Here is a 24,569-nt window from a genome sequence, read left to right on the forward strand (position 1 = left end):
ACACACACACACACACACACACACACACACACACACACACACACACACACACACACACACACACACACACACACACACACCACAAGAAAACTTCTTTGCTCTTAAGCAGGAAGGTCTGCTTCTGTGAGGTAAAGTCGATGTAATAGAAGCTAATCTAATCTGCAAGGAGTATTGTCTGCTGTGAGAAATGCTGTTTGTTCAACTCATTTGCTGTGGAAAGTCACTGACCATCAGAGGCCTGTTTTTTCCTCTGTGGCTGTGTTCTCATTTCCACTGTTTTCTGCAGTATGGAACATGCTTCATGCTGTCCTTTCGTGTTTTGTTCTCCCCATGTTTCTCTTTAAGCTCTTGCAGCACTCTGAGTCACGGATCATGTAAAATAGAAACGACAACACAGCTTCATGTTGTTTTACCCACGCTATCCTTTCTTTTTTTTTTTTTTTTTTTACAGACCACAGACACCTGATTTCTCTAAGTCTAAAAATAGAGTAGATCCTGACTCCCCCTCCTCTCTTCCCATCATTTCTTTCCCTTTTTTTTGTTCCAGAAAAAAATATCTGCAGGTTTTTCTATACTGTGACTGACTGGTCTATAATTATACACACAACCCTACAAATATACACAGCTGACTAATATTGGGTTAAATGACCGCTGGCGAGTTGCAACCTCACATCACAATTTTTTGTAGCCACCATATTGATTTAAGGAATCACATTTTATTATACTAACAAATTGATTCATTTGTTAATATGCCCTTCTGTTTGTCTTATCTGACCATAAAACTCGTTTCCAGATTGAACTATTTGATCTTAATGACTAGAAGATTGAGAACACTTGACCAACTATACAGCACGGTGGTTGGGGCAACATGCTGAGGGTATGTTTTGCTAAAGGTTTTAGCAAAACATACTGTGTTTTGCTAGAAACACGGTATTCACATCTTTTGCAAAGCAAAATAATAATTTAAGAGGGTCACTTCCACATTTTTTGACCTCCTCTCAACTCACAGCTACACAACTGGGTTTTCCAGCAGGACAGTAGTCAAAACTGGTTTTGGAAGAGGTAAAGCAGGCTAATATTAATCTTCTGTAATGGCCTCAACCTCATCTTGATTAAAGTGAGGTTTAACTAAGATGACACACAACAAATGTATGGCTTAAAAGCCATACATTAAAGTGGCTTTAATGTATGGCCATTAAAGCCATTTAACACAGGAGGAAAAAAATTAGTTTTTCTCCTGTGTTAGGAGAAAAACTAATTTGAATGAGCTGTGCTATTTCTGCCGGGAAGAAAGGTAAAATATCCAAGCCAGAAGCTTTTTTGACTGCAACAAAATGTGTGGAACTTGCTGGGATGTATTAATTCAAATGTTAGGGGTTGTATGTATTTAAGCATGTAAAATCCTGCATGTTCTTTTCATCCAAATGTAGTTCTGTGTTCCACTGGGTGAGAATTTATTTATTCTGTGAATTTCTACGGGAGGAAGACGTTGCCAAACATTTTTTTTCTAGGTCCTAATGTTTCTGGTTTTTAATGTATACAGAACAGAAGGGAAAAAAATCCCGGAGTTATCACGATGCTTGAAACCTGACCTCAGAACCCACTGAAATGTTAGCTACAGCCATTTAGCCAGGCCCGTATTTGAAATTGGCCTTTTATGGTCAGCTTAAGGGACAGCTCCACTCTTTGGGCAGCGGGCAGCTTGCTTTTAGGGAAGGCTGTGCAAGAGGGGTTTAGGAGGGGTTTAAGGGGCAACAGATCAGGTTTTCAGAACAAGCTTTGCTGTCATTGATTGTCTTTTACCCGAGTTTCAAAGTGTCCTCTAAATGATCAGCTCTGCTCAGTGATCTGATCATTCAGTGATTCGGTTTGCTTTAGAGTCTGATGTTGCATAATGGGAAAGTAGAAGGTGAACCAGCTGCAGCTTTTTTGTGTTCAGTTCAAAGACAAACCTCTTTTTAATAAATCAAAGCTTTCTGCAGCTGGTTGACCAGCAGATTAGTTCTAAACTGCTGTGCTTGTAAGGAATAGATTTTTTTTTCTCTCCCAATTATGAGTCTAATAAATACCGACCATAGTGTCGTTTTGGCCTCTTTGCTTTATGTTTTTCAGATCATCTGCCCACACTTCTCAGTAAAGTTTTCAGGTCCACTTTCATCTCAGCCGCTCACCGCTCGGGTGAAATTTATCTACAACAGATTTCTGGGTAATATAGATATGAGAGAAACTTTATGAACGTAAATATTTAGCAGTTTTGAACCCAACTTTTTAAAACCAAGATCTACCTTTGATGCTTGTAACCACCCTTTGCTTAGTTGGTAAGAAACTAAGTTAATGCAAAACAGCATGAAGTGCACCTGGTTCATAATGTACAACAAGGCATTTTCTAGACGTCGCTATTAACCAAATTATAGTTATAGAAGTAAAAGTAGTGCTTTGAAATTAACATCTCGAGTTTGCAAAACCCAAATGCATATATTCGGTTCTTTTGTTTGCCTAATTATATCAGTTTTAAATGTGTATATTAATAATTCAGCGGACTATATTATTTCTCGTGGCAGAAAGCAGAGTGCAGTGCAGTGAGCTGTGAGGGAGAGGAACAGAAAACCAACAAAAGTGAAAGTGGAGACAGGAGAAACGGGAGAAAGAAGTATCGGCCCTGGCAGTGTCTCGTCTCTACTTTCTCTGTCACTCAGACTTTCTTGTCCTGGCAGCCAATAAAGAAAGAGCCCACTGTGTCTCCATGGTAACCCCAACCCAATTGAAGCAATGATGAAGAGGATAAAACAACAGGAAACAGAATACAATATGGCCGTGGGCAAAAATAATGTCTACCAGTTTTACTGGGTGTAACCCTCAGTTGACAAACTAAAATTAGATTTGAAAGAGAGCTCTGTGATTTATGGCTGTATATATATATATATCTTGTTAGACAGATTTATTGGCACCACTGGTAGAATTGTGCAAGACGCCTTAAAATCAGTTTTCCACGTAGTAGTGTAATTACTTTTTTATTGCAGTATTTGATTTGAGAAATAAGTTAAAAAATAATTGTTTTTATCAAAATCACCAAGATCACAATTATTGATACCCCTATTGATTATTGATTTTTAACTATACCTTTGAAAGAGCAGCTTTTCAACGTTTCAAAACTGAAATAATACCTGAACTACTGAAAATCCTGAATGAGTTAAAAAGGGAATCAAACCAATGACAAGGATCTAACCACAGAATCAGGAATGAAGTTTTACATGTTTCACTAAGACTTGGCTGAGGGATGGTATCCCTGATCCCAACATTTCTCTGTCTTTCCTTCCAACAGATCACTTTTTCAACACCGGATGTGTAATCCAGGGCACGTTATGCTGTTTATGTAGTCTGGACGTTCAACTGGAAGTGTTTTTGTCCATTTTATTAAAGAAGAGAGTTCACCAGTGTTAAATTAGCACAATTAGCTGTTGCCAACTCTGCCTGTGTTGTCATCAGGTCAGTTGTTGCTTAGCTACAGACACAAGACCTTAATGCATTTGTGGGATTATGTGAAGATTTTAACCAAGCCTCAGTCTCGGCTACACTTCTACTGTTTCAACAGTTTGTCAGCTGCTCTACCAGCAAAAACGATGTTGGATTTGTTTTATGCAAATGTTAGGAATACATACACTTGTGCTGCAAGATCTCGTCTTGGCTAATTAGATTTTGTTTTCCGTGCTCATGCCATATGAACTCCTCGTTCAGAGGCAACTTGTAATGAAAATAATTGTGAGGATGTAGGACGTTAAAGAAGCTTTGCAGCTTTGTTTTGAGGCTTTAGACTGGGATGCACTCTGCCAACCGCATTATGTGGATAACACCTTCCCCACCAGAGCGGTGACATGCTTCATCAGTGACCAACTCCGGGTCACCAGTAACCTGAAAGAACGGCCGAATAAGAAAAAAGGCTTAGAGGCGGTAGCTGGAGTTCAAGCATCAGCAGAGCGATTTAAGATGTGTGTGGTCAGTGACAACTAAGATACCACAGGTTTCTAGCTAAATAAGGATAAGATAAACTGAAGTCTGGATAGAGCCAATGATGTAACATTCTTCAACAGGTTCATTTCAGGAAGAAACTCAGCATTCTCTTCTTCTGCCCTAGCCAAGCAGACTTCTCATACACACTTGACCCACAACTTTCCTATCGCACCTCAAATATGTTATCTTCCATCTCTGGCATGTATCCTGCTGCTTCATCATCATTGTTTTTAGCCAATCAGAATATGCTGGTGCTCCTTTCGACTTCCCCTCCTGCCCGTCAGTTTCTAGAAGTCGCGAGAAGAGGCAGCTGGAGAGACTGAGCCAGAACAAGACGGCGAGACAAGATGGTGTCAAGCCCAGAGTCCTGAAGGCCTGCGTAGAGCAGCTTTGTGTGGTTCTGCACCAGATGGTTCAGGTCCCCTCTAAGTCTGTTTTGGAGAGTGCAGTCTCCTCATGCCATCATCTGTTGGGGTAGCAGCCTCAGAGTCGGTGACTTAAAAAGCTCAACAAGCTGATAAAGGATGCTGGATCTTTCCAGGAGCCTCTGGATGCTTCATAAAATAAATAGACAATCCTAACTCCTGAGCTTCCTCTTCAACAGACTGTCTTACACCCAAATAGTATCATCAGTCAGAGGCTTCTTGACCCCTGTAATATAGACTGCTACAGGAGGTCCTTCTGGCCTCCACCCATCAACATCAGTGATGACTCTTTACAAAACCTTGTATAAGAGCTACAAAGGCTTAAAAGGTTTCCATTTATGGAATCAGTCAGTTTCTTGATCTGCTGATGATCAACTTTATGTGCAGCAGCAAGCGCGGCCTCTCAGTCGCTACTCTGAGTGGCGGATTGTTTTCCTTAACTGAAAATTGCCCATTTAAGACAGACCCACCAGTTCTCAATAGGGTTAGTTAATGTGACTTTCAACTTGAAAGTCCTGCACTGTGTGGCTCGCAGTGCAGGCCTGGGTTCCTGGTACTGTTAAGAAAAGCAAAGCGGCTTCCAATCTGCATTTTTGTCCCGAATACTTTAGGTGTGCTATAAGAAAACAAATATGCAACTAATTTGGTGTTGCATTTCACAGAAATATTCACTCAACCATGGATTGGAGAGGGCCAACTGTAACTAATTATCAATGATCCGTGATTGCTCAGACAATTAAATTGGGCCTCTCTCTGAGATTATACCACATCGGTGCTGAAGTGCTATGAATGGTGGTGATGCTAAAAGGAGGAGGTGCCTCAAATCTAATTCTGCTCAAGTCCCTCTCCAACCTGGGGCTGGCCCTGGTAGGGATGAGCCATTACGAGTGCCTGATATTTGTGCTATTGGGAGTTTGTTAAAGAAAATCTATTACAGGCTGCTGCTTGTTACTTTTTGTACCTGTATTTTTACACAAACCTATTGCCTTTTAGGGTTATGTTGGAAATGGGATCCTCTCAGAACTCATAAACATCCAACATTTAGCATTGCTGGTTTTATTAGAAGTTAACTATTCTTTGTTTAATTCCAGCTTGTTTAACTGCCGCGATGATATTGAGTTGGTATCTCTGCCACATCAGAGATAGCAAGCTGTTTGAATTTGTTGCTGAAGAACGGGCTATGCAAATAAAAGCCTTTCATCAGTACTACGTGTCTTACAGTCGGAGGTCCTTCACATCCTTGTAAGAGATCGCCAGTGACATGGGATCTGTTTGCTTTTATACTTCAAAGTCATCATGTCATGCTTTTTCTGTGTTGTCAGTGGTGATAATGAAGTCACCACTGGCTCCACATTAGCAAGAAAAGCCTCAGTTTGAGTCAGCAGCGTCCTGTTGCTACCGGTTTGTCTGATGGAGACGTCTGAGACATTTCCTAAAAGTACAGAAGCTTTTCCAGCCCCGTGGGCCTGTGGGCTGCACGAATTAGTTAATGGAATGGACAAAATGCTTTCCTTTCCTATATCTGCTGCAGTTATGTAAGAGCGCTCTCTGCGCAGTTCATGTAGGCCGACTGAGTGCTCGTTCAGAACGAGAGCGAGGGGAGGGGGTCCTCGTTTAACCTGGGCACATTACTGATTAATCTAAGCATCATTTGCATCTCAGGTTGTCTAATTTTGGATATCGGAGCGAAGCGCTGGGTTTATTGGAGGCGGCGTTGGTGCGAAATGCCGGGCCGACGAGCGCCGCTGAGACAGATAAAAAACAATTACTCCAATTTTCAAAGCAGATTGAAGTTTTCAGTAGTCACTTGAAGGCACCAGATTTTATTTGTGCTGAATTTAATTAGACGGTTGCTGGGTTATCCAATCTAAAACTTGTTATATTCTCCACTCCCTCGGAGCTTCGGTGTGACTCATTGAGATTCACTCATCTGGCCTGTGTCGCCTCATCTTTACCATAAATATCTTCTGCAGTTCGTTGAGGAAATAACTACCCACTTATTTTTTTTTTTGTCAAGTACTTTCTAAAACTATTTCTGACATTGCAACACGTATGTTTTATTTGCAGCTTCTACAGGTGCATCTCATTGAAGTAGAATGTCATTGAAAAGTTCATTTGTTTTACAAATTTTATTCAAAAACTAAAACTAATAGATACGTCACACACACAGAGGGACATTTTAAGCATATTCAAATAGATTTTTATGATTACTACTTACATAATTTTAATGATTAAGACTTAATGAAAGCCTAATGTGCAGTTTTTTAAATAGAAAATTAAAAATTGCACATGGACATGCAAAATAAATGAATAAATAAATGTGAGTCTACTGTAAAGTGCATGTTCCCAGTATTTTTTCCTCTTTTCTTGCATGAATTTCTGCATCAATTCAACATGGGATAGAGGCAATCAGGCTTCCGGGAATCCCAGGTTAAAAGTCACTTTCATTTATGACCATAACATCCTCTCAGTATTGTGGTCATGTCTGTTGCTCGAATTTCTTTTTCCACAACACTTATTTTTTTGTTTTTTCTTTGAAGCCTCTGTTTGGATGGAGGAATCTGTGAACAGCCAGAGTCTTAAGCCACAAATGTCCCGTCGTGTTGTACTCTCCTTATGCAGTCTGTCAGCGAAGTCTGCTGGACAACTGTCAAGTCAGCAGTCTTTCTAGTGATGTGTTGGCCATTACATAACAGTTTTGTATTATTTTTCTCCCCTTCATAGTCTCATGCAATATTGATTTTCAAGAACAGTTACCCATAAAACCTTAAGAGAGATTAATTCTTGAAACATTTCACCCCTGTGGTTTCTGGTCATTTTAGGGGCTTTATGGGTTGCAACTAATAAAATCCAAAATGTAATATTTGAAGAAGATTACAGGTTTACAGAAAAAAACCCCCAAACAAAACACTCGGTCAGTGAGTTTGACATGAATTACTGCATCAATGTGGAGTGACATGGACTTCATTTTGCTCTGTTGAGATGTCTCATCTGCCCCTTGGGCTTACCATCACAACACATTCAAAGCTATTCTCATCTCTGCTGCTTAAGCACCTTTTATAACATACTTCTTTCTTCCACTAATTGAAAGCTCTCCCTGAACTGAAACAGTTTAACAAAGAGCTTTGTGGCTTTCCTTCCATGTGTAATGCCATTAACTGTCAGCTGGACAAATATCAGCTGACTTCATGGTGGTTATATAGACCATAGTGTGGCCATAACATAATATATCTCTATTATGTTATGTCATGTAAGATTCTAATTCAATATCTGTTGACTATATTCACCAGATAGTTGCTGTTTTTGAGATCTGCCCGTGTAATCATGTGACATCTTCATACGAAGGGACAAGTTGTGACTTCCATTTATATTCCCCAAGAAGTATTTAAATTAATGACATATATTCAAATGTCATCTTCATAAAGAAAGTTATAGCTAAGATTGATTTGATTATGTTAGACTAGTTTGCTTTTAGCATTTGAGGTTTAGATTCCCTCTCTTCTGTGGTTTCTTTGTTCATTTCTTCCCCATCTTTGGAGGGTTTCTAGAAGCAGCTCTCACCGAGTTACTCTGGGAGGAAGAGAGGATGAGGGGAAGGAGAAGGAACATGGTGGAGGAGATGCACACAGGGTATCAAGTATTTTTAGCTTTCCCTTTGCACTGCCAGGATAAGTAAAGAACAAGGGCACATTGAGCATCCAATTCTTGCTGAAGGGCATGGGAACAAGAGGGACAGTGACCAACTTACAGGGTGTTAAAGGAGCTTCGCATGTTTACTGTAAATTCCTGAAGATGATAGCTTACTAATAGTTTCCCTCTGCATGTCACTGAAGCTTTTCATTCAGGTCTCACTTTATTACATCTGAAGGACATTTATGAGTTTTAAAACCTCAGAGTTAGTATAGATGATCATTTCAGAGTTAGTATAGATTATCATTTCAGCTGCGAACAAAGAATCCTGGCTGCCTCTTAAACAGAATAAAAAGGGAAATGTTTGCTCACTTATTCAGTGCTTTACTGAAGTGAAACAATGGAAAATGTGGTCTTTGTCCACCCTAACTCTTTTCCACTCCACTTGTAAATATTTTATTTTCTTTGGATTTATCAAAGGATCCTCTTAAAGGTTGATAACGTGAAGCTTTTAATAGACTTATATTTAAAGACTAAAGTAGCCAGTGTGTCTGAAAAGAGATCAAGGCTCTCAAGTCGTAAATCAGTTCTGTCCTACGTCAAACAGAAGAACTCATTTCTTATTTATTTATTTATTTTTTTTATGTGTTAGACATTTTATTTTATGTAGACTGCATTTTATTTTTACCTTTCGTTTTGGCTCGAGATGTCCCATTTTATAAGACAGAGATTGGAACTGGCCAATTATGCCTTGAACGTCTCCAGCTGATAATTGGTGAATTAAAAATAATAAAAAATTCTTATATATAGAATCCATCAAAACTTAGAACTCTGACTTGTCTTGGTCTATAGCAACATTATTTATTATTATAAATAAATGTTTTGTGTATTAAAAATGATGTAATGATAGGGACAAGTAGTGCTTTGAAAAACAGTTTTGTTTCCTTACGCATTTCTTCTTCCAGTTATTTAGAGCTTATATCAAAGAAAGGTCTGATTACTGCCTGACCTGTAAAATAAAATAAAAAATCTGACAACATAAAGTAGGCTGAAAAATCGACACATTAAGCCCTGATCTACAAATATTGAAGGAACAGGTGATAAAAGATTTCATATATTCATATATTCATATATTTCAACCTAATTGCCTGAATTAAAAGTTTGTGGTCACAATTTATTAATAAAAAGAAACTGCTGACAAAGGGCACACACATACTTCTAATGTTTGAGGAATCCGGAGACAAATGTTATCATTTTTTGGAAGAATTGTGTCAAAAGCTCCTTATACGAGGCTCCTCGTATCTGGTTTAAAACTAACAAATGTTTTTTTTTTAATAAAGAACTTCTTACTGATATTAACACATGGTGTTGATGCTATGATGGTTTAGGGCTGCTTTCCTGATGAAATTAAGATTTTGGAGTGGGCTAGTCAAAGTCAGATTTTAGTCTGATTGAGATGCGGTGACGTCCCTCCTTAGACAGATATCGGTCATGCTCAAAAATCTCAAAAAGCAGAAGAAATTCCTTCCTTTTTTATAGGATATAAACTCCTAAAAATCTCATTCAGCAGGTCAGAACTGCTGCTTTGGGCTGGCGATGCCTGATATGTACTTTACTTTAAGGCCAACGCAGTGGCTGACTATTTCCACTTTTGAAGAAGTTCAGCCTGCATGAAGCCCCTGCTCTTCTAACTCCTGAAGGATTCACCAAAGCTCCTCCACCTCCCTCTGTCCTCCAGAGGTCTTAGGCTCTTCCTTTGACGACAAAGCCCAGCTGTTGCTCTTTATCCTGGGGCATGCACCCTCTCTGCTGTGCATATATTCCCCCTGTCTTATGTCATACGCTGCCTTCACAGACAGATATTTTAATGCAACTTGACATCATTGTGGTAAAGGACAGACCGAAAGGGCAAAGAGTTGTGTGTAATGGAAAATGTGTCTTTTTCATTTTCTGAAAAAAGCTGCTTCTCTTCTATGTCATTTAAATTTCTTGCTGCCACATATTTAATCCAGTGCTGTCTGCAGATGTCCTCCGATTTGTGACAAATTCTTTCAAAGAAGTTAATTGTGATTTTTAATGCCCAATTCCCAGTAGTTTTATGCACACTCTGGTGGTTGGTCCTGCCTCAAGTTGCACTTTTTAATAAGCTGCAGGAACAAGAATGGGAAGAAGAATAAAACACAACCCAAAGGACAAAGTATGCGGTAGTTATAGTTGGCTTCAGTTTGTTGAAATCGGAGCAGAAACACTGGAGCCTGCTTTGTGATGAGCCCTGTGCACTGGCGTGTGCCGTTGTTGCGTCACTGCCTAGAAGGGGGCAGAGACTGTATTTTTAGACGGGAATGAACATATTCTCTGAACGAACGTCAGGCACTCTGCTTGCGTATGCTTGGATTATTGTGACTGAGCTATTTTTAAGCTGTGTGTGTGTGAGTGCCTTTTTTTTTTTCTGGGTCAAGTGTGGTGCCAGTCCTCTCCGGAGGACGCTGTTGGATAGACCAGCGCACATCCAGTGCTGTGCACTGCATCGGTGTTGAACTCCAAAGTAAGAGTGGGCAAGCAAACAGGTTCACATCCGAAAGAGCAAACGCTGTTTGAAGACAACTTGGTGCAAAGAGGAGAATTAACTATATCTTGAGATGGTTTTAATCTGAACAGCATCAGTAAAAGAAACTTAAAAAAACTATAAGTGTTTAAATACAGCTATAAAAAAAAAAGCTAACGGTTACGGGTAGTTTTTTTTTTTTGTCCATCCTGTTTCATTGCTTCCTTTAGTTAATAAATGGAGCCCAGACTTGAATTATATAATAATAAAAATGTATTTTATTGAGTCAGTAAGAAAATAATTCATATATTTATTAGTACATCAAATTGAATCTTGTTTAGTCAAAAATAAAAACAAAAAAGTACTTTATTTCATAAAGTGGCTGTTGTTCATAGTATGGCCCTCTACCCAGGGTTCCATCCTGTTGTGAAGCTGCATTTGCCTTTCTACTATAATCTGTTTTATTATTATTATTTTAAGGGATTCTTGCTGCATCTTGTCTCACAGCAAATCTCTTGATCATTCAGCTGTTGGTTGTAACCTTTCTGTGGGTGGTTTGCATGTTCTCATGTCACATGTGAGGGGTTTTTTCCAGGCACTCCTGTTTCCTCCAACAGTCACCATGCACTTCTTTATGGTTCTAAGTCACTCCCAGGTGTGTCTGTGTTTATCTGCTTGTTTGTCCTGGTGTGTCTCTGTTGTCTGTGATGAACTGGTCCATCTGTCTCAGCTTTCCTTCACCCAATAATAAACAAATACATGTTTTATTAGAAAGATCATGTCATGGTTTTACGTTGGTGTTTTTGTATTTATTGTTTCTTTTCAGGTCTAACCAAAAGTGGGCCTTTAATGAAAATTGTAGCTTGGTGGAATAACTGAACTGCTTCAGCATCTCTACAAATCTCTTGACTTTACTAGAACCCCAGATGTTTCCTGGTGGACAGATCGAGACCAGATTTGCTTTTACTCCTATTTTTATTCTTCTAAATTCTAGTGTCACTTCCTTTCAGGCGGCTGCTTGTCGTTGACTAAAGCCTGCGTTTCCTCTGGTCAGGCTTTGACACGCTAGGCGTTATTAGCAGCATTTGGTTTGACATTTTCCACCGAGTGATGTGCAGATGTGTTCATCTTGCTGGCGAAAGCAAAAATACTCAGCAGCAAGAATTTGTTGGCACATTTTTAAGTTTTCATGTGAAGACTGAAGCATTGACCTTCCTCTCCATTTCTGAAGACCTTTCTGGCTGTGAGGCCACCGGCTTTTCTTCAGGGCCTCTACATCTAGCCTAGTTTTCTCCAAGTGTTTCCCAAGAGTGCAGTTATTTTCAGCAAAGCGTGGCGTTCTGCTCCGATTTTCCTGCAGCATTGTTCCTGCGTGTAAACCAAAGAGGTCTCCACATGAAAAATGCATACAGTAGAACAAAATGTCAGTGCTCCTTCAACCAGATCGCTGTGGAGAAATCGGTCATGCTTTTGTTGCTGTGGTACATGAGCAAGCTTGTTAGCTTGATTTGTTTTCAGTGTGGTGTTGCAGGAGCTAACAGTCAATAGGAGGCACAGGAATATTGGTTAGACCAGGAGCTGCTCTTTGCTTGCTGGGTAAGTGACACACTGGGAATATTAGTGTAATTGGACTGATTACAGCGAATGGCTAAGCTCCAGAGCTTTGTCCAGCTGCTGCCATAGGTCAGATATTAGTTAAGATCGTGGTTATGCAAGCCTGTGTTGTCAAATTTTCCCACCGAAATGTAAGCTGTGACATGATATTGACTTCAACTTTCATTGTTCTGGTTCATTTTCTTTTATTAGATTCAGCTTGACCAATTCTCTCAGTTTCTGCTCTTTTGAGTGACTGCTGGAGCTCTTCTGTTTAATACATTATGTACATCTTAACGAATTAGAATACAATCTATATCAGTAATTAGTTAATAGAAGAGGTGTTATGTATTTGCCATGCACATAGTGTGATTTTATAGCACATAAATGCAATTTGATGCTTTGAAATGGATTTCTGTCAGTTTAAGAAGTTCCTATTCTTCTAAACGTTCCACCTTCAGTACATCATCACAACAATGCTCCTCCATTATTCCATTATGCCATTTCCAACTGTTCTTAAGAGTGTTGGACTGAGAAATATTTTGTATAATGAAGTCAGGAGATGTGCTGTTCCACCAGATGTTTGCTAGTTGCTGCTGCCGCTAGTCTGGTGGAGCTGAGCCTGGATACTGCAGCTCAAAAAAGACTATTTTTCATAACACTTCTGCTTTAAAAAACACATAATTGCATATTAGATTATTTGAACAAAGTGATATATTTAATGCATTTTTGCATACTTTTGATGATTTATACCTCACAGCTAATGAAAAGCCACAAATTCAGTTTCTCAGAAAAGTTGATATTTACATAAGACCAATAAAAAAGTATTTTTTAATGCAATAATATGAAAAATGTGAACCTTGAGCAGCTTGGATACTGTCTGTCTCCACTCTTACATCTGACTCTTGGGCAGTGATCTCCATATAAAAAGCCCAAAAGAGGTCAGAAAAATCCAAGTCCTCTTTCTCTTTAGCCCAGATGTTCCTGATGTCTCAGGTTCAGGACCGGTTTTGGTCTGAGGAATGCCACAGAGTGTCACGTCCTCTGCTGTGGGGCTCTCGACTCCAGCTGCACTCCTCACTCAACCAGCTTTTATAAAAGCGACTTTTTGAGGCTTCCCCTCCTTTTGAAGAGCGTCTGTGTGTCTTCTTCACACATGTCGACTCAGCAGTCCTCCTCTTGATCATACTATAACATGTCAGTGTTAAAAAAACCCATTTTAATTACTTTTATACTACATTTTGGTTTTTTGTGAGCTGAATTTTGGATTTCATTAGTTGAATTCGTCAAAAATAGCAGAAATACCTGCTTCCAATATTTCAATCCGCACAATGAATCCATGTACGAGTTTCATTTTCTGAAAAAATTGCTGAAATAACTTTGTGATGAAATCCAAACTTATGTTTCTAAGTTGGAGAATATAAAAGGTGACTGTGGCCTGGCCTGTTTTTTCTGCCAGTAGCTTCACCTTTATGAGCTAAAAAAAAATGTGTCCTTGTACGAGCTTTACTCATTTGGTCCGCACCGTTCCTTCCCCTGATGAGTATCGCTCTTTTTGCATCGACTCCTCTTCAGTTGACGTGTTGCCTTGGCTGACATTTAGGAGACTTCACTGAGATAAACTTTTGTGCGCCATGGTTCTGCACAGATATGGTCTTTATTTGTACAAACTTGGCTTAGGAGAGTTGGTATTTCTGCACTGCTTAAAGCAGACTTCTGCAACTCACGCCACCCACACACTTCACATGTATAGCACACACCTACTTCTATCTGCCCAGTGGTTGGAAAAAAAAGCTTTGTGTAACTCGGATGGAGCTATTTGTGAAACCTTGGTTGTGCAAAGTTATGTAAAGTTCCTCACTAAGCTAATCCCTCGGTTGCTGAGTGAGGTTCCCCATGTGACGATGCCAGAGCGATGGGGTGGACTGGGCAGTGGCCCCGCTGTATGACATTGGGATTTTTATCCAGGTAACGGTAGTTTTTTAGAGATACGATGCCTCAGATGCTAGAGCTTCCCGTCGATGCGAAGGCTTGGACCAAACAGGCAGTAACCACACCTGTTCCTCTCTCCTCTTTCTCACCTTGTGAGCTTTTGGAATGTTTTCTTTTCTTTCTTGTTTGCAGCTTTGTTCTTTAATTTATTTCAAGTGACGAGAGACGTGTTAAGATGCAGATTGACACGATTGATTTTGAAAAGTATTTTTGTTTTTATTTAGTTTTAAGAAATGTTTGTGTTGTCCTTCTATCTACAGGAACTATCCATGCAGACTTCAGCCCGGTGATCTGACGAGTCACATATAGGAGCAACCAGAGCTTCTCCTCTTCCCTCTCCCCATTCCTTCCCTCACCCCTCCCTCCTCCCTCCCCCTTTTCCCCCGTTTCCTCGTCACTCTTCTACCTGATTTCCCCCCTCGACCCCCCCAATCTGCTCCAAAATTCACCATGCTCATTAAGGAGTATCGCATCCCCATGCCCCTGAGTGTGGAGGAGTACCGCATTGCCCAGCTCTACATGATCCAGGTGAGGTAACAGCACAACACATGGCCCACCTAATTTTCACCTACACACTCACACCAACCAACCACCAGACGTGAGAAAGTAGAAAAAACAAAAAAAAGAAAGTGGTGAGCCAAACGAAGCAAATGAGGACAAGATAAACCAGCAGGGGGAAATTTTCAACAGCTCACACGATTACAGAATGATTGGTCACAAGTTGTGTGACGCAGAAAGAGTAGAAGAACAAAGAGTGCTTTTAGACTGATAGATTATCCAATTGAACCTCCTAAGTTGGCTGGTTTTAATTGATACAGACTGCATGTTTGTGCATGGGGGCGGCTGTAACCTACCAGACATGGCTGTGATTAGGACTGACATGGATGACTAGATGTTTAGCACTTTGCTAAAGTATTCACCCCCCCTAAATTCTAAAATTTTAATTTAAATTTTATTTCCTGATTGAGCACTAAGTAGTGTGCATCTACTTTCTGGAAAAAAACTTGAAGATATTTTTCATGCATATGCGTCTCTATTTACCCCACTTCACTCTGATACCCCTAAGTAAAATCCATCGCAGCCCGTTTGTCTTCAGTAGTCACGTACCTTAGTAAATGAGTTTGTAACTTAGTCTCAGTACAAACACAGCTCTTCCATAAAGACCTCAGAGTTCTTGTTAGAGAACAAACAGCATCATAAAGACCAGAGTGGACAGGTCAGGAGTAATGTTATGTAGTTAGGTTATAAAACAATATTCCAAGTGTCACAGATCCCTGATCCACCCATCACCCAAGAATGTAAATAGTTTGGCCCAACTGGAAGATGAAAAAAATAAAGAAGCAGTCAAGAAACTTTGGAGGAGCTGCAGAGATCCAAAGATCAGTTGGGGAAAATTTGTGAATGAGGCAATGATGTAGCAAGAAGAAAGTCACTGCTAAAACCATAGGAGTAGCCATGTATGATGGCTCACAGCAAATATGTGGAAGAAGATCTGATCAGAACAAACCTTTGGTCTACATGCAAAATGCTGTATGGTGGCTCATGGTGGTGTGAGCATCATGCTTTGAAGATGCAGAAAAGTTGGTCAGAGCTGACGGTTTGGTGGATGGAGCTAAATACAAATGAGCCCTAAAAGAAAACCTGCGAGTGGCTTAAAAAGATTTGAGAGTGTAGTAAAGTTTTACCGGTGATGACCCTGAACTTACAACCAGAGCTGCAATGGTACAGTTTAGATCAGGTGTTAGGATGGCCTAATCAAAGTCCAGACCTAAATTTTATGTTACATAAAACTCAAAGTAGTAATTGCAGGGAAAAGGTTGCTGTACAAACTATTGAGTAGAAGTGCAGAATAAAGATTTATTTCACAATATGGACTCCTTTTTCTTGGTGTATCAAATAAAGTCCCAATAAAAGACACAGAAGTCTGGGGTTGTAAAATCGCAAAATGTGAAAAGGGAAAAGGAAAATTGCTGTGTAAAGCTTTAGTTATTCTGCTCAACAAATTGTTTTTCCTTCATGTTACTTGTGCAAATGAAGCTGTACTTATTTAACCTTGGGTTATTTAACAATGATGTTATTTGACCCTGATTGTAACTCGGATCGTGGTTAAAAAAAGGATTTTATTTACCACATACCATGACAGATACAGTCATGTTTGATCAGGCGTTGACGGTCAGGAAACTCAACAACTAGCGAAATGTTTAATGAAGTAAAAAGTGCAGCAGCATCAAGTGAATCAACATGAACTTCCTCCTTTAGTCAACACAAAGCAACATTTAGACTCTCGCATGAGTTTACTTAAGTGTCTTTCCACTCCGACAAAAACGAGAGGGAACATTTTATACGTGCTCAACACTCAACCCTCGTTTCTTTAGTATTTTTGTAAAAGCATGAATGTAATTGTGGGCTATTAATCCTGTGAAACGTTTTAGTTCTGATCCGCTTTGTCCCCAGGCGGGCTCTCTATGGGCAACCCGACACAAGCAACGTGCGAACGGGTTTACGCCGAGTTTCTCTTTGGAAAAGCGACTCAGACTGCATCCGCCGACAGTCTCACTGTGTTACATCGATGACCCATAGTTACCTTTTTCACTGACCTCACCATCTCTACACAGCTTCGATGCTGTAAGGCTTCTGTCACCATGGCAACCGTGACATCAGCAGCATGCCGGTGGTCAGGTTTTGCTCACGAGAGAGTGAATGAAAAGAGGAGATGGTGGGTAAAAAAAAAAAAAGAAAAAAAGAAGACAGGGCTGCAAGGAAAGAACGGGAAGAAACGAAGAACGCTTGCCTGCCTCGCGCTGCCGTGGGTTACCAGGGCAGCAGCCACACGTAGGCCGGCCTGACGCCAATCCACTGTAGACCTCATGGATGAAGACGGGGCCTCAGAACATCTTAACCATGTCTGCACCTCGCTCAGCACGCCCACTCCATCTCCACTTATTTCCGTTGCCCTTCTGCCACTTTCTAATTTGATAGCCGGCCGATCATTTCTTCATTGCTCTGCAGGGATTTGTAGTAATGAGCAGAGAAAATGCATCAAGACAGGATTAAATATTAGACCATTCTGCTGCTCAGGTTTCGACTTTGCAGCTTCTGTTTGTCTTTGGAGCTCAGTGCATTTCTAACAGGAAACATGGCTCAGTGAGTCGACAGCAGTGAGAACGAACCAGGATGTGACTCCCATCCTGTCACTGCAGAGGTATCTAAACGTGTATAGTGTGTTTTGGTGGCAATCGTGTATATTCAGACACTTTTTGAGAAAGAAATACCAAGAAGTGTGATTGTGTGTCTGACAAAATGTGTCTTTTGACACAGAAACTTTTAATTGTGTTCCCTGGCCCGATGAACTAATAAGGTTTTCCTAGTCTCCTCTGTTCAGACTTGTATCGCACCAGAGTTATATTCACGTTCATGTCCAAAATTGAGAAATGTCTAAAAATACAAAAATATGAAACGGGCACCAGGCCAGGCAGTTGAAAACCCAGCTGAAAGTTACTGAAGCGTGGCGGTGTGTTGTACGGACCACCAACCCTGATCATCAGTCTATCACACTTTGTTGAAAGCATTGATACAGCCTGCCCCTGTTCTGACATGCTTTGCTACTCTGATGTGAATGGACCTGGGCCATTTCTCCCTGCAACTCTGCTATCTGATTGCTTTATACTTGTGAGCCACGGAGCGGTTGTGTAAAACACAGTGAGTGGAAGCAGCAGAAAGTCTCACTTTTCTGAACACAAACATTTTGTGCTTTGCTTTAGTAATGCATCTGTCAGAAGGTAGTTTTCAGTGTCAAAAGGTGTTAGTGGCCTGTCGATAAGGCCACTAAAACTTGGTCTTTTTTTCCCTGATAACATGGTAGTGTTGTACTACATTATGATCGGTCAGTGAAGATCCATTTCAGAAGGCCTGGCTGTGTAATGGCTAGTTTTTGTTTTGTTTTGGATTTTTGTTTTTTAATTGTGCTTTTAAATTACTCGCCTCCTTTGAGCAAGAATGGAAATCCATCCATCCATTTGCTTACACCCTTGTCCCTTAGTGGGGTCGGGAGGGTTGCTGGTGCCTATCTCCAGCTAACGTTCCGGGCGAGAGGCGAGGTCACCCTGGACAGGTCGCCAGTCTGTCGCAGGGCAACACAGAGACACACAGGACAAACAACCATGCACACACACACTCACACCTAGGGGCAATTTGGAGAGACCAATTAACCTGACAGTCATGTTTTTGGACTGTGGGAGGAAACCGGAGTACCCGGAGAAAACCCACGCACGCACAGGGAGAACATGCAAACTCCATGCAGAAAGACCGGGGCCGGGAATTGAACCCAGAACCTTCTTGCTGCAAGGCAACAGCTTTACCAACTGCGCCACTGTGCAGCCTCAATGGAAATGGTTTTTGTAATTTATTTTTGGTTTTCTGGCTCTAAAATACTCCTTTAAGGCATTTAGGGAGGAGTCCTGGAAAAAGAAAACTTCCTATTGTTTATCAATTAACTTAATATTGACTGACTTCAAGCATCTTCCCTCACTGGAGGTGAAAGGAGTGAAGCAGCTCAGCATTGACCGTTGTTGTTTTTTATTTTTTTTTTATGTTTTGGTTTTGAAAGTGCTTAATTGAGAAAACCAAAATTAATGCTTGGTTTTTGACACATAGTCACATATCAGGACTGATCTGATTTGAAATAAGAATATAAATATGGATGAATAAATATGAGAAAAATAAATGTGAATGCGATAAAGCAGTAGTTGGATCATGCTTTATTTGATTCATGTGGATCTCTCTATTGATCAAACCCATCTTAATTTTATTAAACACAGATTTTGTTATGGCTTAAAGCACCGTCAATATTTATAATCTTTATGTGCATATGTTAGTCTGTAATTACGGCATTGAGCTCAGATAAAGTAGGCTTGAATTCGGGCAGTGGCTTTGTGTATGGCTGGTTCAACAGTGCCGGGGCGTCTGTGTTTTGTCTTCCTAACTGCAACTGAGCTGTTGAGAGCAGGGCGAGTGGCTAATGAATGACCTGTCAGAGGTAATGAGGTCCAGAGTGCTGGATGCCTCATGACTTCCTCCTCGCAGCTCCTCTGAATCAGTGGCAAACCGGAGAAAGCTTCCTCGCTGTTATCAAGCAAATGGACTGAAAAACAGAACCACTTTCGCAAGCGGATTTGGAGAAAAGAGGCAGACTTCGGATCTTTGACATTTATGATCCCTGAGTCGCCTTTTTTCCCCCCTCCTCTACTGTCGTCAAAACTTGGACTCTGCTCAGCTGTTGAGATTTCCCGTTTCACTGATTTCCCAACGATCCTTGCTCTGCCCGTGCCTCACATTCTACTTCGAACCGCTTTGATTGTGAAACATTGTCTCGCCTAGCTGCGACTCCGAGCAACTGCATCTCCTGTCTCCACCCAGCTCCAACGCTCTGCACCTGGAATGTAAATATGGGAAAGGTGCGGTTGCATACACCTGCTTTTAGGCTTCCTCGTTCGCAATTCAGAGGATGCATAGCGCTCAGGAAGCTATTAATTGTGGAGTGTGTTGTCAGACCAGTCACTGTAACAACTGACTCAGCCCATCTGTGATAAAATAATACAGCATGTAGGCTGTTGCGCCAGATATTTTTATGCATTTCTACTTGGAGCAGAGTGAAACTACACTATCTGTTTTAATGTGTACAAATCAAACACTCATTACTCCTTTAAAATGTTTCTGAAAAAGTAAAAACTTCCTTTCCAGCGACGGAGCTCTCTTGCATAATGTAAAAGTAAATGAAGTTTCTCTCCATTACTCGAGATATGAAATTTATTTAGAATTGATGCAAAGGTTGATAAATAAAACCTACTGTACAGTATGTAGCAGTGAATGGCGTTAAACAGTATACTTCCCCTGATACCTTCTTGATGAGTCTTGCTTTAAAATAATTGAAAGTATTGTTTTTTAAATTGCATTATATTATGTAAACAAATGACGCTCATTAAACAAACAGTTTATAATTTTCTGGAAACAAAATGTTAACGGGAAATAAACCAGAATAAAATCTTTAAAAAAAAAAAAAAAAGATTGCAAAGTAAATTTGGAATTGTTGGAACTAATGATAACAACCATTTAAACGTTTTTATGCACAAAGATACCATAATATCCCGTGGTTTATTTATTTTTAGCTATAACGTATTGATTGCAGTCACTCTGTGTTAGTTGCTCATAAATCAGATTTGTTGTGTCGTTTAGTGGTGCAGACATTATCGAGCAGCAAATTTTGCACATCATGTCTTTTTTTTATCACGGCTTTAAAATCTAAAGTGTTTAGATGAATAAATTACTAACATGGTTAACATGTGGTGCCAAATTCTGCTCAACATTTTCTGGAGTTAAATCAGATGATTCTGTTAAGAAAAACTTTACCACGTTCTGACGATACCCAGACTAAACGCGATGGACAAGGTCATCACGTTAGTTAATATAGGTATTAAGGTATTCTTAATAGCTATATGTTTTTAAGATCTCGGTAAATCACCTGCATATAGGTCCTTTGACTAGGCACTTCAAAGTTTTTTTCTTCATGTGGTCTGGAGAAAAGCAAGTTGAAGTCGACTTAAGTTTATATTCAAGAAAGCCTGGCCCGGCTACACACCTAGTCTCCTCTTTCATATAAAAAGTTCATATGTAAATATAAACACTGTTCAAAGTCATTTCAGTTCCCTTTCTTTTTTTTTTTGCTTTACTTGCAGAAAAAGAGCAGAGAAGAGAGCTGCGGTGAAGGAAGTGGGGTGGAGATCCTTGAGAATAAGCCCTACACCGATGGACCAGGTGGTGTGGGTCAGTACACCCATAAGGTCTACCACATAGGCATGCACATTCCTGGCTGGTTCCGCTCCATCCTGCCCAAAGCTGCTCTGAGGGTCGAAGAGGAGTCCTGGAATGCCTACCCTTACACCCGAACAAGGTATGTGCGCTTTCTCAACCATAGATTCATGAGAGTGATGCCCCAAGTAATATAAATACATGTTAATACCAAATGCGTCTTTCTGAAGAGAGAATATAAACCACTGATCAGGCTGTCAGAATATTATCGAGCACGTTGTAAGAGCATCAGATGAAGTTGGCCTTTTTAGCTGATGATGACCCCTCATCCTCTGGGTGTCGTCACTCCATTTATCTGTTTGATAAACCGATATGTGAAGGTGCTGATGTGAAGTTGACCCAAGACTGTGCTGTGGTCCTTTCTGACATATCTGTTTAACCAGCCACAGTTTTACTGCAGAGGCCTCAGACACAACAGAACATCAGAACAGCCTCGTTCACACCGAGGATGTGTTGCCACTCTTTGACTAATCCTGAGCCATTCAGCACTACATGAATGAGTCCATGTCTATTATGATGCATTTTGTCGCGTGATGTCTTGCAGATACACCTGTCCGTTTGTTGAGAAGTTCTCCATCGACATTGAGACTTACTATAAGCCTGACACAGGCAACCAAGCTGATGTCTTTAACTTATCTGCAGCAGACAAGAGGCAAACAACTATTGGTGAGAACCTTTTTATGATGTAGAAGCTTAACATTTATATGCTGTATTTTCACTGACATTTCAATAACACAATACTGTCATGTACAGCTGAAACTTAGTTAATGTTATTTCAATATTTTATTCCCAAAAAAGAGACTCATGTAGCTTCATTACATATGAGAATATTTTTTAAGCATTTTTGCTGTTAATTTATGTGAATGTAGCTTACAGTTCAAGAAAATCCAATTCATTTGGATAATCACAACTTTGAGAGGATGTAAAACCAAACCTATTCAAGATTTTCCTTCCACCTATCTTTGTATGAATTATGTTTGAATATAAAACAGTGAGGATGTATTTGATACATCCTGTCATGTCAGCGGTTTTCTAAATTATTTTCAAGGCCACTGGTCTCCAAACATTTTGCACTGTGGTCCATTTCTTTTTTCTTTTACTTGATACCGCTAAATACTTTTAGTCTGAAATATTTACTTTTTATCCTCTTCAGCAATATGTTAAAAATACAGTATTTTAATATAGCAAAGTAGAAAATAAATTACTGAATGACAAATAGGTGTCAGACAGATGCTTCGGTGAAACTAAGGAATCGTTTCCTAACTTTTTGACCCAACTTTCTATGATTTTAAAAAGAAAGCAAGAAAACACAAAAACTTGGCTAGCAAAAGTAAAATACCTTCTCTTGTGCCTAAAATTTTCAATTTATGAAGATGTGTGTCTGTCATTGTAATTCTCATCCCAAAAAATTACATCATCTGCTTCAGCTCCTTTTGCCTTTTCAGTACCATTCTTGAACTGCAGTCGGTTCCACTGCAGTTCAAGAAATATTCCTAGGGCCACAAATGGCCCCCCGGCCCACACTTTGGACACCCCTTTTTTAGGTCCTGAAGTAACATTTTTGTATATTAAAAAAAAAAAACCTTTTGTAATATTCGCAGAAACTGAGCTTTGGTTAACCCCAATAATCAAACTTAACATATATAATTGCTTGGAAAGTATTGCTCGAAGCAGATTAGCTTCACTTTTTCAACAAATTTATAGAAATGAATCTACATTTAAAAACATTTGTGTTTTTTGAGACGGACACACGCTATTTTGTACAACATTTTTGGGCTCATTATTAATCTTAGTTTGGTTGGTTTTTCCTGTCTGAAGGTCTGTCAGTATAAGCAGTGGATGAAGCCCACTTGTGGCACTACAGTGGCGCAACATAATTTTTGTGTTTGGAAAAAACTTCCCATCACACTACAATAAAAAAAATAATAAGTGCTTGTAGAGCACATGGTGACCTAGTTCTGATGTTATTTGTAATGATTTTAGTCAGTCACTGCTTCTTATGTAACTGATGCCGTTAGTCAGACTGAAAGTTGGCTATGAAAAGAATGCAAACGTGTTTTTAAGTCAGGCTTAAGCATGTTCTGCTCATGCCCTCCTGTGCACATTATGACATGATTATAAAACCACACTAAAGCCGTTGTGACATTCATTCCAAACAGCTGACTCCATCAGTTATTTGTGCCTGAAACCCGATTTTCTTTGGCAGACGTTATCGACATAGTGACAGATCCCATCCCCCCACATGAGTACATTTCAGAGGAGGACCCGAAGCTGTACACGTCAGCCAAGACCCAGAGGGGGCCCCTGCAGGATGACTGGATAGAGGAGTACAATGACAACCCAGGGAAGACTCCCATCATGTGTGCCTATAAACTTTGCAAAGTGGAGTTTCGCTACTGGGGCATGCAGTCCAAGATTGAACGCTTCATCCATGATGTTGGTGAGCAGAGCTTTGGATTTCTGTCGCCGTTTTCCGTTTTCTGAGTCTGCAAGCCTGTTTTATACGTTGGTCTGCCTGTTGTTTCCCTTTAGGGCTCAGAAAGGTTATGGTGCATGCCCACCGGCAGGCCTGGTGCTGGCAGGACGAGTGGTATGGCCTAACCATGGACGACATCAGGCAGCTGGAGCTGGAAACCCAGCTGGCCCTGGCCAGGAAGATGGCCAAGTTTCTCCATGGCGAGGAGCTCTCCGAATCCAACGGAAGCACAGTGTCTCCAGACAAAGAGCAGGAGGCCAAAGAGGCAATCGGCTCTATTGAGGCAGAGGAAACGGCCACCAGATCAGTAGAGACTCTGCAGCCGCGAGGAGTCCTCACCAAGCAGTGGTCCACCTCATCCAGATCCTCCCGCTCATCCAAGAGAGGAGGTGAACGACTCTTCACCTGTGGCCGCTCCCAATCTTTTGACACATCAGTCATTGTGTGCATTCATCACTGAAACTGATCTAGAACTACAGAAGCTTAAAATAATGGCTACCGTTAGCTCACTGCTAACATACCTTTGCTAGCTAGCTAGTTTTTTGTATCTTCTATGCATACGTGAAAATTCAGATGTCTGGGCAAAGTTGTGTAGACATAAATTAAATTTCATTCATAATGGTCTTAAAAAGTCTTAAATTTGAGTTGGCGAAACCTGCAGAAACCCTGGCTGTTCACCAACACACTTTATGAACTGTGATCTGATGACAGTTGGGTTATAGAGCAAAACAAAAATATCTGACCTTTATGATAAGAAAAAGGAATAGATTTCCCTGAATGGGATTTCCCATATTTATATAAATAAAAATTGCAAATAACAAAGAAATAAGCAAAAAAATAAAAATACTTACTACACCAGAGACATACTGGAGCTCTGCACCTATGTGTTAGTTACTTCTCCCATGACCATCCCATGGGAGCTGTTTGGAGTTGCATTTGTAAAGCAGCTGCACCGTTCAGGTGGAAAAACTACTTCACGGCTGCAGCTGCCTCCTCTTCTCTGACTCCGACTGAATCAAGTAGGACGCCAGAAATG

General features: G+C 40.3%; 1 protein-coding gene across 5 annotated transcripts in view; it reads left to right on the forward strand.

The window, feature by feature from the left end:
* LOC103470268 (membrane-associated phosphatidylinositol transfer protein 2-like) overlaps positions 1-24,569 on the forward strand; it is a 61,994-nt gene that overhangs the window by 15,478 nt on the left and 21,947 nt on the right. For all 5 annotated transcript variants that reach the window (XM_017306728.1, XM_008418581.2, XM_008418583.2 and 2 more), the window contains exons 2-6: positions 14,454-14,721; positions 20,925-21,139; positions 21,602-21,723; positions 23,264-23,497; positions 23,590-23,922. In XM_017306728.1, the coding sequence (XP_017162217.1) occupies positions 14,644-14,721; positions 20,925-21,139; positions 21,602-21,723; positions 23,264-23,497; positions 23,590-23,922 (982 nt within the window). In that variant the 5' untranslated portion in view covers positions 14,454-14,643. The remainder of the gene's footprint in view (positions 1-14,453; positions 14,722-20,924; positions 21,140-21,601; positions 21,724-23,263; positions 23,498-23,589; positions 23,923-24,569) is intronic.

Source organism: Poecilia reticulata, linkage group LG9, assembly GCF_000633615.1.
Source record: "Poecilia reticulata strain Guanapo linkage group LG9, Guppy_female_1.0+MT, whole genome shotgun sequence".
Classification (NCBI taxonomy): Eukaryota; Metazoa; Chordata; class Actinopteri; order Cyprinodontiformes; family Poeciliidae; genus Poecilia; species Poecilia reticulata.